This window comes from Dermacentor albipictus, chromosome 5, assembly GCF_038994185.2.
Source record: "Dermacentor albipictus isolate Rhodes 1998 colony chromosome 5, USDA_Dalb.pri_finalv2, whole genome shotgun sequence".
NCBI lineage: Eukaryota > Metazoa > Arthropoda > Arachnida > Ixodida > Ixodidae > Dermacentor > Dermacentor albipictus.
The window spans coordinates 112,956,211-112,969,575 of record NC_091825.1 but is presented as its reverse complement, the minus strand read 5'-3'; the positions used below and the strand labels follow the sequence as shown (position 1 = coordinate 112,969,575).

The window sequence follows — 13,365 nt, the reverse complement described above, 5'->3', positions numbered from 1 at the left end:
ATCACGGGAATTCGTATCAACTCGCCCAGCTGAAAAAGAAGTCCAGCCTTTGGAAGTGGAGTAATCTTTTTTTTATACATATATGAGAACGTCATCTATTTAGTGGACAGATTGGCAACCAAAAAGTCCCCCGCCCCCATCCCGTTGTGAGGATCAAGAAGAGGAGCCGGAACAGGTAGTGGCGCTCTTAACGTTGGTGACAGTACCTGCAGAAAGCTGAAATCATCGCGTGTGTTCGTCGGGAACGAACAGAAAGATCGCGAAACGAAGCAGTACGCCGTGCAGAACAGTGTTTAGCTTCCAATACTATATGTCTCGATATTATAGAGAAGCTTAGCTTGTCCGCGCGCGTGTGATACCTTCTACGGAGCACCAGCCTGCCAGAGTCGTAGACAGTAGCAGCAGCGCTGGCGTCGACGTCTGGTGTTCTTGTGTTCAACCAAATCGCGTTACGAATGTTACCTTGTTGCCAAAGGGTTCCCGTCAAAGAGCAAGGAAGAACAGTATGAACACAAGTTTGCGAATGTGTCGCTGCCGGCCATCTGTCACGACGACAGTTCTACAGTTCAGCGTCACGAGCTTTACGTCGACAGCGCTACTACTCCAGACTCTGCAGGTATTACCGCTGAAACGCGTCAAATTTCTCTCGCCGCACTGGAGGATTCCGCCGCGTATTGCGTTCTCAGCCAATCAGAGAGGGCGTATGGCGGCTCCGTGAGCCAACCGGCGTTGAGAACGCGTCGACTTCAAACAGTACGGCGAGTAATCTGTCGGCTCTCTGGAAAGCGACTATCCGACGTTTCCGTCAACGGTTACAATCCTCTTCCAGTCCGCTTCGAAGTGTGCCAACAGCGTCTCCAAAGAAGGTCTCCTCGCCTGCTCGTTGTTCCTCTCTTCGGGCGGTGGCGTTCGTTTACCGAAAACCTCGCACACGGCGTCGCCACCGCATAGTCGACGTCGTCGCTTGCCGCGCAAAGAAGACGTGCGCGAGGGGGGGGCGGCCGCCTTTCGTTCCGCACCATCGGAGCCCCCTCGTTTATCGGCTTTGTCCCGGAACAACAAAATGTTTTCTTTATTTACTCCCCCTCTCCTCCCCTCTCTCTCTCTACTTCTCCTCTGCTCCCTTCCTGGCCCTTCGGCTGTTCGAAGCCGGTCAACCCAGGCGCAGCAACGCTCGGCCGGTCGCCAATTAACCGGCCGGCCCGTCGTCCTCTTCGAGACGGAGTACACCGCGCGAGCGCGTCGCCGGGCCCGTTGCGCCTTGTCGGTGGTGCGTCTCGCGGAGTTGGAGATGTGCGGCTTTTTTTTCTTTTTCCGCTCCCCCGTGGCCCTCTTATTTCTTTCTTCCTTTTCTTTTTTTGTTTATATCATTGCTTCTCGCGTTGCTTCTGGCGCGCAGAAGGTAACCGACAGCTCTATTCCTGGACAAAAAGAATCCCTGGGCGCTCATTAGAAAGCGTAGTTCGGACCGACGGAAAAAGGCTTTCGTGCGCGTCACACTGGCTTTTTAGCTTAGGCTCGGTCTCACTGACAGTTCCGTGCAGGGAAATTACTATGCTGTGGAAACCTTACGGGGTCGGCAGTCCGTTATAGAACGGAAGCATTTGGACAGCATTCAAAGTATCTACAGCTCTTGCCTTTTTTCCCCCCTTCCGAGGCCCCTACGGCGTGTCCACGAAAGGCTTTTGCACTTGTGGCCTGACAATTCGCGTTGAATGGACGACTGGTTCAGGCTTATATGCGTCGCAAGTTCCGTAGCGAGTTAGGAACACTTCTTATCGGTTTTTGTTGTTACATGATCCATTGGCTTCACATAGCCAAATGATAATTCGACGAGAAGAGAAAGCTGTTTTGGAAGCGGTGTGTGAAAGTAATCAATAGATTTTGTAAAACAGGTGGTCTTTCGAGCGTGTAGCTCGTCGTCAAGTGCACGCATATACATCAACACTTCAGCAATTTTCGTCTTCTTTTCCGTAAACGAAGAAGTCTTCGCAAAGTAGCCACAATTTCTCGCATAGGATTATAACTTTTCCGGCGTATCCATACAAGCGGAACCATTCCCAGGACCTTGGGGAAGTGACTTCGACGAGCAAATTTTGTCTGTTCGCCTCCAGGCTCATTCGAAAGCTATGGGGACATGCGTTATGTCATCGTCGAGGCAACTGTGTCCATATTACACGGGTCCCCAACGAATACCAAAAAAACAAAACCGAAAACCCGCGAACTCCCTTTCCAGCCGAGGACGTCAGTGTCCTCGAAAGGACGCCAAGCATGACTCGATGGCGGGGGCCACGCACGACAACAGCCGGCAAGAGAGCCCCCGACGCGGGACACACAAACACAATACTATGCGCGCAGGCGGCGTTGTTTGAGAGACATGCCCCAAATGTAGATTCGCCGCTGTAAATTCCCCCGTTGAGTGGCTCACGGGGGAGGAAGAAAGGCCTCGTAAAAAAAAAGACCTCTCCCTCTTGGGACGTCTTTCCTTTTGCTTCTTCGCGTTCATTATTCCTGGCGACGTGTACTAGTCAGACATAGCGAAGTCGTTCCGTTGCGGAGACCGCATAGCGTCCTCTCTCGCCGCAGGACACGCACTCAGTGCGTCCTTTTCCACGAAGCCGTAGCCACTGGCGCCGGCCTGGTACGCATTGCGCATACACACGCGCACACACCGTGCACGGGGGCAACTGACGGAGACGAAGCGATCGCGGTCGAACCTCGATTTGGGACGCTTTCGGGTGGGGGTGTCTCGGCGAGGGTTTACGTCCAAGCGCACAAACCCCTGCAGCGGCCGCGGTCTCTGGGGAGCCCTTCACGACACCGCGAGGTCGTGATTGGGAGGGGGGGGGAAGGAGGCGCGGTGGTTGTTCTGGTGCAGTTTTGGGTCGATCGCCCAGAACGTGTGCGCGCGCCGTGTTTTGTGTGCGTGCGTCGTATACGTGGGCCCGCACGCACCGTGGCAGACCGAGTGTCGCCGCCTGCACAGCACTGAGAGAGGAAGGATCCCTTTTTTTACGACCCCGCGCGCTGCCTCGGACTCTTGGCCGCCCCGCGCTTGCAAGCTGCGCGGGTATGTACTGCAGCGACGTCGTCTTGTGCTGCTGTCTGTGCGCATACGTGTGCCTCCCCCCCCCTTTTTTTTCATTTTTATTTTGTTGTCTTCTCGCTGCTCGCACTTTTTACGGCCGGTGATAAAACGTGGGGACAGGTAGAAGGCGCGCGACACCGTCGTCGCGGTCCTCGTCGTAGTCCACCACTCGCGCAGTGCGATTCGTGAATTTCCTTCGGCCCCATTCGGGCGCCACGCCACGGTGCGAAAATGCGTTCACGGCGAACGTCGAATCGACCACGTTGCATTCTCTCTCTCTATCCCCCCTCTCTCTCTCTCTCTCTCTCTCTCTCTCTCTACCGCCATTTGCTTCGAATAGCTTGCGCAACGAACGAACGTCGCGGTGTAGCGTCGGTGTGACGAAGAAGCCCCCTCACCTGTCCCTCTCTAAAGACGACCAGGGGGGGGGGGGACCACGGAGGCGAGTGCGTATACCACCGAAAAGCCCGCGCGTCGTACAGGGTCCACCGTAAAGACGACCACTATCCTCCTCGCGATCCTCCTCTGTCTCTGCGGAGGAAATATACAGCCTTTTGATTGCCTTGCCCGACGATTTCGGGTATATACGCAAGGCGTGGACGCTATATATATAATAGGCGAGCTCGAATACCGGGGACGAGAACGAGACAGTCGTGGTCTGGCGGAGGGAGGACCGTATATAGGAGCGGCGAGCGCCCACGTTCGTGTGTATACGACGATGGAGCCGCCATCTTCGTGCTCGCTTAGCGCCCACTTTGTCTTTGGGATCCGGGCCGATTCCTCACCTTTATGGCCCGGGGTTGTCGCGATAAGGGCAAATAAAAGGCCCCGTATCGTGGCCGCGCACCTGCGCGTGCTCCGTTGCGTAACGTAAACAAGCCAGCCTGGTATTGTAGCGCGATCGCGAATCGGAAGTGGGCGCGAAAGGCAAGTTTTTATAGATGAGCTGACGTATTAGTTTTTTTTTTGGCCCTCGAATACTGGTGAAGGAAAGCCAGGGATTGCTGATGGTGTACAGACCAACGTAAACTGTCACAGTAATTATGCAAGGGCCGTTTGACGCCACAGACTCAAGTGGTCATGACGAACGGTAGGCCTGGAACAAGGAGTTGGCAAGCCCGCCTGCTCACGGGCTCCGCCGCGCGCTATACCAGTCGTGAGGAGAAGTTGAAACACAGTTGTGTAGGAACAATGGCTCAACCTTACCACGTGTCTCGCTCCACAGGCACCATATTATATCGCTTGGTGTGTATGGACGTTGTGATATGACAGACGGCGGACGGCTTATGCTTACCACTTATCAATGAAAGTATACTGTTTCCTGAAGCCGGCGTGGACGACAGATAACGATATCACCAACCCGAATCGCCATCATGGGGTGCTTGTTAAAATTTGACGCTCCAAGTTCTCACAAAAGCCCACAGAGAGTCCACGACGCCCTTTGGGCCTGTTGTCTTATAAAGCTTGTCCACCGATGTTTCATAGGAGCTTCTAAAACCAACTCATTTGGAAATGCCGGTGTGGACGACAGATAACGATATCACCAACCTGAATCGCCATCATGGGGTGCTTGTTAAAATTTGACGCTCCAAGTTCTCACAAAAGCCCACAGAGAGTCCACGACCCTTTGGGCCTGCTGTCTTATAAAGCTTGTCCACCGATGTTTCATAGGAGCTTCTAAAACCAACCCATTTGGAAATGCCGGTGTGGACGACAGATAACGATATCACCAACCCGAATCGCCATCATGGGGTGCTTGTTAAAATTTGACGCTCCAAGTTCTCACAAAAGCCCACAGAGAGTCCACGACGCCCTTTGGGCCTGTTGTCTTATAAAGCTTGTCCACCGATGTTTCATAGGAGCTTCTAAAACCAACTCATTTGGAAATGCCGGTGTGGACGACAGATAACGATATCACCAACCCGAATCGCCATCATGGGGTGCTTGTTAAAATTTGACGCTCCAAGTTCTCACAAAAGCCCACAGAGAGTCCACGACGCCCTTTGGGCCTGTTGTCTTATAAAGCTTGTCCACCGATGTTTCATAGGAGCTTCTAAAACCAACTCATTTGGAAATGCCGGTGTGGACGACAGATAACGATATCACCAACCTGAATCGCCATCATGGGGTGCTTGTTAAAATTTGACGCTCCAAGTTCTCACAAAAGCCCACAGAGAGTCCACGACCCTTTGGGCCTGCTGTCTTATAAAGCTTGTCCACCGATGTTTCATAGGAGCTTCTAAAACCAACCCATTTGGAAATGCCGGTGTGGACGACAGATAAAGATATCACCAACCCGAATCGCCATCATGGGGTGCTTGTCAAAATTTGACGCTCCAAGTTCTCGCAAAAGCCCACAGAGAGTCCACGACGCCCTTTGGGTCTGTTGTCTTATAAGCTTGTCCACCGATGTTTCATAGGAGCTTCTAAAACCAACCCATTTGGAAATGCCAACAGCGCCCGCCACGGGTTTCTAAAACAGCATCTGCTATCGGAACAAAGCGTCTGCTGACCCAAGTGTGTCCTGCCCGCTTCCCCCCCCCCCCTTCGTACTCGCGCAACACACAAACGAGCGTGAATCGCGCGCAGTGCCATTGTCCAGCGGTTGGTCACGTGGCTCGCGGCCAAACAGCGAGAGACGCGCGTAGCTCGCGCGTGTCGGGCGGTGTCCTTTTGTCCGCAGAGACAAAAGTGTCCCGCGTACCCCGTGACACGCCGGACACATGTCTCGCGCGCGACTTCCGCTTCTTTCGTGACCCGCCGTGGTTGCTCCAGTGGCTATGGTGTTGGGCTGCTGAGCACGAGGTCGAGGGATCGAATCCCGGCCGCGGCGGCCGCATTTCGATGGGGGCGAAATACGAAAACACCCGTGTGCTTAGATTTAGGTGCACGTTAAAGAACCCCAGGTGGTCGAAATTTCCGGAGTCCCCCACTACGACGTGCCTCATAATCAGAAAGTGGTTTTGGCACGTTAAACCCCATAATTTAATTTTTTTTTTCTTTCGTGCGCGGCTCGTTCCACGTTCGGCCGGCGGAGCCACTCGCGAAGGTTCGTTCGCGACTCCCGCGGCACAGTTTTATTCAAAACATTACTACATGGAAAGGAGGGAGTTTCCACCCCCTCACTATAGGCTAAACAGAGCACAAGCAGTTACACTTAGGCAATTACAAACACAGTCTTATTATTGGATTGGATTGAATAACTTTAATGAGAGGTCCTGCGAGCTACGGGACGCAAGGTCCCATAGAGCGGGCTACTCCCACGTTGGGACCGGGAGTTGTAGCTCCCTGGCCGCATCGTGGGCTCGCTGGACGGCCCATAGCTGCTCCGCCAGGTCCGTGCTGTGTAATGCTTCTTGTAGCCTGGCAGAGTCTTGATCCTTGTTTGCGTGGGTCCGACCACACGGCCAGAGCAAGTGATGTACGTCTAGTGTGCTATGGCAATTTTCGCAATATGATGTTTTGTATAGGTCAGTCATGTAGTGATGTAGTCTGTTCTGCGTGGGGTACGTGTTTGTTTGAAGCATTCTGAACGTGAGGGCTTGATGCCTGGTGAGCTTATTGTGAGGTGTGCTGTATATTCTGCGGTCTAGATAAAAGTCTTATTATTCACCTGCAAAAATAAAGGAATGGTATGACATTACAGACGTGAATATTTTATGCAAAGCATGCGAAAAGGAGATATGCACGCTTGAACATCTGCTCTGGGAGTGTGGGTCGCTCGGCCCTGGCATTTCCCGGAATCGGTTTTTAGGAATGATCAGATCTTCAGATCATATCCCTCAAGTCCTGGCTGTCCAGTACGCCCGTGATAGGGCTAGGAGGCTTGACCTCCCGGTCCCGACATGGGACTAGCCAGGCAGGTGGCAACACCTTGTACAGGACCAGAATAAAGTTTTTTCCTACTTCTCCTCCTCCTCGTGCGTCGTTACACGCATGTCGCGATTTCGGCTGCTCTCCGATTGCAAAAAATGCTCACGTCATTGCTCATTTCCATCGGAAGTATAGGAATGTGCGGGCAACACATTTAATAGAACTCTACTTTCTAAAGAGGCCTGCGTTGATGAAGCACGCGTTTTGTCTTTACCGAGAATGCCGCGGCTGCAGCTAATTTTAACTGCGGCAACCTTTATCGTTCGACGTTACTTGGGGCACATTACGTATACCCATGGTGGAGGAGTGCCCAACCGCGTTGCTTTCTCTACAGCTAAAAAAAGAAAGTAAAAATATTTGAAGAAAGATATCTATCTAGTTGCAGTGTTCATGCTTTCCACCGGGATATGCGTAAGCCCGAAAACTAGCGAAACGTACCGCCTCCAGCAGCATTGGCCGAAGGCAGGCAAATGTTACGCGATTGGTCGTCGCACGCTCCCCGAGCTTCATCTACCGGGAGGATGTTTTCTTTCCGTTACAAAACTCGGTCATCGCGTGCATACGCAGCAGTCGTGTTACGCACAGGCTGTACCCGCAGCCGAACGTTACACACACCACGTTGCGCGCAAACGCAACAGATGCGTCGTCGATGCGAGTCCATTCTCTACACAGCGAGCGAGGTGCTGTTGCAGCGACGTGAGAGAGAGAGAGAGAGAGAGAGAGAGAGAGAGAGAGAGAGCGGTGGGGGCTACGTTGCGACGAAAGGGGCGGAATAAATAGCGGCAGTCCTTCCTGCCTCGTGGCAGGACGCACCGCTGCTGGCGGCAGGCGACGCGGAAAGAAAAAGACGCAGTTCCCCTTCCTGCTCGGGTCGGCCGCGCTGTCCCCTATATCTCCACGGCGGAGACAAAACGCCGCCTCGAGCACAATGAAGAAAGCACAAATCTCGGGGACGACCGGCGGCGGCAGGCAGCGGGCCGGGTTTCCTCAAATCCAGTTTCCGAAGGGCTGCAAGCTGCTGCTGTCCATCGCGCTTGCGTCGCCGGCAGTTTTTTATCACTTTCGGGGCGCCTTGGTCGGGCTGCGAAATGCGTAAGACGGGACGAAGAATGAGTCCATCGCAGGCTCCGCAGCACAAATACATGATATATGCAAAATGAAATGGATTTGATCTGACTGTATGCATGCGTCCACGCGCGGCTTGCGCAGATATCCCCAATTCTATATACACTGTACTAATTATGCTATCATATAGTTTATCAGCGCTAGCGCTCGCATTTACTTCGATGACCACTTCCACGAGGACCCCGTAGCTATTGACTTAAACTTGCAAGATTGCATCTATATTGCACTAATTGTATGTAAGTGGTTTGGTGACCGTCCCAGACTTTCTGCTGGCGATAACCTGCTCGACGCCGCAGACATTGATAGTGCCCTGCAGCTCTGTCGTAAATCTTTTCTAAGGCACACGTCGTCAACTGAAAGGCAAAACTGGGGCTGCTTTTTTTTGTTTTGGTTATACAGCTATTCATCTAAGTAAATCTTTCTGAATGTTAGCGCTCGCGTTTACTTCGACGACCAGTTCGACGTGGACTAGCTAGGTATTGACTTAAACTTGAAGGATTGTTATCTGTATTGCGCTAATTGTACGTAAGTAGTCTGGTGGCTTTCCCAGGCCTTCTGTTGACGATAACCTGTTCGACGCCGCAGGCATTGAAAGTGCGCTGCAGTGTTATCGTAAATCTTTTGTGGGGTACCCGTCGTCAACTTAAAGACAAAACAAGTGCTGCTTTTTATTTTAGTTATACAGCTATTAATCCCAGTAAATTTTTATCAACGTTAGCGCTCGCGTTTATTCGATGACCTCTTGGACGAGGACTAGCGAGGTATTGACTTAAACTTGCAAGATTGTTATCTATATTGCACTAATTGTACGTAAGTAGTCTTGTGGCTTCCCCAGGCCTTCTGTTGACGATAACCTGCTCGACGCCGCAGACATTGATAGTGCGCTGCAACGCTAGGGAAAATATTGTGTAAGGCACACGTCGCCAACTGAAAGGCAGCAGTATAGTGCTGCTTTTTACTTTAGTTATGCAGCTATTGAGCCCAGTAAATTTTTATCAATGTAAGCGCTCGCGTTTGCTTCTATGACCACATGGACGAGGATTAGCTAAGTATTGGCTTAAACGTGAAAGATTGTTATCTATATAACGCTAATTGTATGCAAGTAGTCTTCTGGCTGCTCCAGGCTGTCTGTTGATAACCTGCTCGACGCCGCAGACATTGATAGTGCGCTGCAACGGTAGCGAATTCTTTTGTAAGGCACGCGTCGTCAACCTAAAGGCAAAAGTAGGGCTGCTTTTTATTTTAGTTATACAGCAGTTATACAGTTATCAATGTTAGCGCTCCCGTTTACTTCGATGACCACTTGGACGAGGATTAGCTAGGTATTGACTTAAACTTGCAAGATTGTTATCTATATTGCGCTAATTGTATGCAAGTAGTATTCTGGCTGCTCCAGGCTGTCTGTTGATAACCTGCTCGACGCCGCAGACATTGATAGTGCGCTGCAACGCTAGCGAATTCTTTTGTAAGGCACGCGTCGTCAACCTAAAGGCAAAAGTAGGGCTGCTTTTTATTTTAGTTATACAGCAGTTATACAGTTATCAATGTTAGCGCTCCTGTTTACTTCGATGACCACTTGGACGAGGATCAGCTAGGTATTGACTTAAACTTGCAAGATTGTTATCGATATTGCGCTAATTGTATGCAAGTAGTATTCTGGCTGCCCCAGGCTTTCTGTTGACGATAACCTGCTCGACGCCGCAGACATTGATAGTGCGCTGCAACGCTAGCGAAAATCTTTTGTAAGGCACGCGTCGCCAACCTAAAGGCAAAAGTAGGGCTGCTTTTTATTTTAGTTATACAGCAGTTATACAGTTATCAATGTTATCGCTCCCGTTTACGTCGATGACCGCTTGGACAAAGACTAGCAAGGTATTGACTTAAACTCGAAAGATTGTTATCTATATTGCGCTAATTGTATGCAAGTAGTCTTCTGGATGCCGCAGGCTTTCTGTTGACGATAACCTGCTCAACGCCGCAGACATTGATAGTGCGCTGCAACGCTAGCGAAAATTTTTGTAAGGCACGCGTCGTCAACTGAAATGCGACAGTATAATGCTGTTTTTTATTTTGGTTATACGGATGTTTATCTCAGGAAAAGTGACGAAATAAACGTATAAGCTTGCTTAGCGCAAGGTGTCCTAGAACGTTTGCATGTGACATGTGCTATGCACACACACGTACGTATAGCTGTATAAACGCCAGGTGACATGCCTATATACAAGCATTCACGTAAGAATGTTGTGCGCATGATGCTTCCTGCAACGGAGGATTTTTTTGTACCAGAAACCGTCGTCTTTTTGGCGACTAATGTATTACGTGGGCAACCCATTCGAAAGCTTATGGTCCACTGCAATACATAAAAGGGCATGTAAAAAGTTAGCAACTTCGTCTTTAGACTGCATATATACTTTGTATTGCCACACTGTAAAATAATTTACACCCAAAAAAGTGAAAAAGGGTGTAAATGTGTCTATAACTCACACCCATAGGGTGTCCATTATATAGATAACACCCTAAGGGTGTGAGTTATAGACACATTTACACCCTTTTCATTTTAGGGTGTAAATTATTTTACAGTGCAGAGGGACACATTTATTGCAGAGCAATGTAAGTAGACCGCGGGAAGTTTAGTAGATAAGATAAAAGTTGTACAATTCGAGTTTCGTTGTCATAATTCTTTGTACCCTTGGCTCTGACTCGATGACCTCGGTCTGCTGCACACGTACGGCTACAACCTTCTCACCGAGCGGCCGCGTTAAGATCTTCTTTTTCGGGAACTCCGCCCACCTGACCACGGTTTTTTGCGCACACAACGCGCACTTATACACTCACTGACGGCGTAAGCAGCGTGCAGAGTGTACAGCCTCTCTCGTACTTAACGCGACCACGAGTTCAAACATCTCTTTCGTTTCTCCTGCAAACGACGCAGAGGATTTCTCGTTTGAGTCGCAGTGAAACCGCAAGCTTAGTGCGTCTTCCTTCCGAGCCTCCCTCGACGTTTGTTCCTGAGTAGCCTGCGTTTGTTAGAAATTCTTAGCCGCTGTAGGGGTGTGTTTTCATTGTTCGGGTTGAGTCTCGCGTCGAGTGCGCATACATTATGCATCGTTGCACGAGCCCTGCCTGCGGCGCGTATATGTATATACTCCGGCCATGGAGAACCACGCGAATGTGCGCGCACCTCTTCATCAGCACGCTGTGCGAAAACAAAAAAAAAAAAACGGCACGGCACGTTTTCTTTAACTTCACTCTTTTCTCTGTACTCCAAACCTACATTCTCGGCGCACTGGCAACCATTTTTTTTTTCTCTCTCTCTCTCTAACCACTTCCCTCTCACGGCGAGCACTAACCGCTTCGGCCCTTGGTCTCACGCTCAGCACGAAAGATCTTTTCTACAGAAAAAAAAAAAGCCACACTGCACTTAAGACGTTCATAACCATCTTCGAACTTATGTCTTGCGTTCTTCCTCTTTTGCTAACGAAACTTGTACTGCTAACAATTTACGGAACCGCATTCACAAAGCTTTTAGTTTCATCAAAAAATAAATAAGTTATGAAATAATGAGTAAAACAAAAATCCCACAAGTATCGCATCTAACACGCTCGTGTCATGATCAACCGCATTTTTCCCACGACCATATGGAATATTTGCACAGGATATATTCATTGGCCACATATATAATCTTCCCTTAGGAATTGATCAGTCAGCTTCGCTTGCATTATTTTCGCTATAACGATTTGCAGGTAACCGATATTGCGAAGCGCTGCAGCGTCAGAACTGCTTTGTGAATACGGAACCGACATTACGTCCTTACTTGTGTGAAATTTCTTGAACTCGCGTGTTGCTCTTTTGTTTATATGTGCCGATATGTATAGGATTGTGTCTGTTTTATGTTATACTGTGTTATATGTATATAGTGTATGTGTGTTAGGAACACGTCTAGAGTGCCTCTTAACACCAGCAACGCGATACCTAGCATACGTACAGTCAACGGCAAAACTTTACGGGAAGCGGTTTCGCCTTCAAATGTGAATTCCTGCACTCTGAAAGCATGACGCTTCGCATTTAATGAGCCACTGTGTAGGTGGCGAAGGCTACTACATGCTGGAACATTTGATTCGAGGCTGTGTGACCACGCTTCGCGAGAATTCAGCTTCTTGGCAGATCCTGCGTCCCGTAAACTTTTGCGGTTGACTGTACATGCGAGGGAAGCGTGAAGATAAAGAGTATTGCAGATGAAGAGAGGATTAGTGTGTGTGTGTGTGTGTGTGTGTGTGTGTGTGTGTGTGTGTGTGTGTGTGTGTGTGTGTGTGTGTGTGTGTGTGTTATCAGTCATGCTAGCTTTCTCATTTTGTTTTTTGGCTTTGCTAACTATGTAGTAATTAAGGAGTTTCGGCCTTTTCTTTCATGTTTCGTAAAGTTATTGCTCACTAGCTTCGCTTCCCGGCCACAAATACTGCTGCAGAATGAAAATAGTGTGCCGTTTTCCATGCGGAACCGATTACATGTAGTTTCACGTAGGAGAGGCGCCAGGTGTTGGCGAGTGACCTTTGCCGCGTCTCGGCGCTAACGTGTCTTGTCTTTTGTCCCTGCGCGCTTGCGCGTGTCCTTCGGCAACGTGGTCTTGTGGCCCTGCTCCTCCTCCTGGCTGGTGTTGCTGCCTTCGTCGGTGTGGTTGTCGGTGATGACGACGATGGTGTTGGTGGTGGTGGGCCCGTGGTTCAGAGGGCAGAGAGTGCGTGAACTGTGGTGCGACGTCGACGCCGCTGTGGCGACGAGACGGCACCGGGCACTACCTGTGCAACGCATGCGGTCTCTACCACAAAATGAACGGCCAGAACAGGCCGCTCATCAAGCCCAAGCGACGACTCGTAAGTATACACTCCTTATACGCAATAATGATATTCACAGCTTTGCATACCGCACTGTAAAATAGTTTACACCCTTAAAAGTGATAAAGGGTGTAAATGTGTCTATAACTCGCATCCTTGGGGTGTATGTTATATTATTCACACCCTAAGGGTGTAAGTTATAGACACATTTACACCCTTTTCACATTTAAGGAGGAGGAGGAAAGAACATTATTGTGTGCCCTGCGAGTTGGTGGGGAGGGCCAAAGGCCCCGCCTAGGTGACGGCCAGGAGTTCTTGGGTCCTGGCGGCATCCTCGGCCCGCTGGACGGCCTTCACATTTAAGGGCGCAAATTATTTTACAGTGCGGGTACCCCTTTTTTTTCTCGTTGTTTCACTCTCGGTTTCCCTGTGCGGCGTCGTCCACTT

General features: G+C 50.2%; 2 protein-coding genes across 8 annotated transcripts in view; one reads left to right on the top strand and one right to left on the bottom strand.

Annotated features, from left to right (window-relative positions):
• Positions 1-13,365, bottom strand: part of LOC135897048 (uncharacterized) — a 493,987-nt gene that overhangs the window by 276,200 nt on the left and 204,422 nt on the right. For 3 of the 4 annotated variants that reach the window (XR_010562883.2, XR_010562884.2, XR_010562885.2), the window contains one exon: positions 6,757-8,042. The exons of the other annotated variant lie outside the window; for it this stretch is intronic. The gene's annotated coding sequence lies outside the window, so the exon portion shown is untranslated. Of the gene's footprint in view, positions 1-6,756; positions 8,043-13,365 lie in introns of those variants that run through there. 4 annotated transcript variants of the gene reach the window in all.
• LOC135897047 (transcription factor GATA-3-like) overlaps positions 1-13,365 on the top strand; it is a 241,240-nt gene that overhangs the window by 181,495 nt on the left and 46,380 nt on the right. For all 4 annotated transcript variants that reach the window (XM_065425612.1, XM_065425616.1, XM_065425614.2 and 1 more), the window contains one exon: positions 12,812-12,957. In XM_065425612.1, coding sequence (XP_065281684.1) covers positions 12,812-12,957 — 146 coding nt within the window. The remainder of the gene's footprint in view (positions 1-12,811; positions 12,958-13,365) is intronic.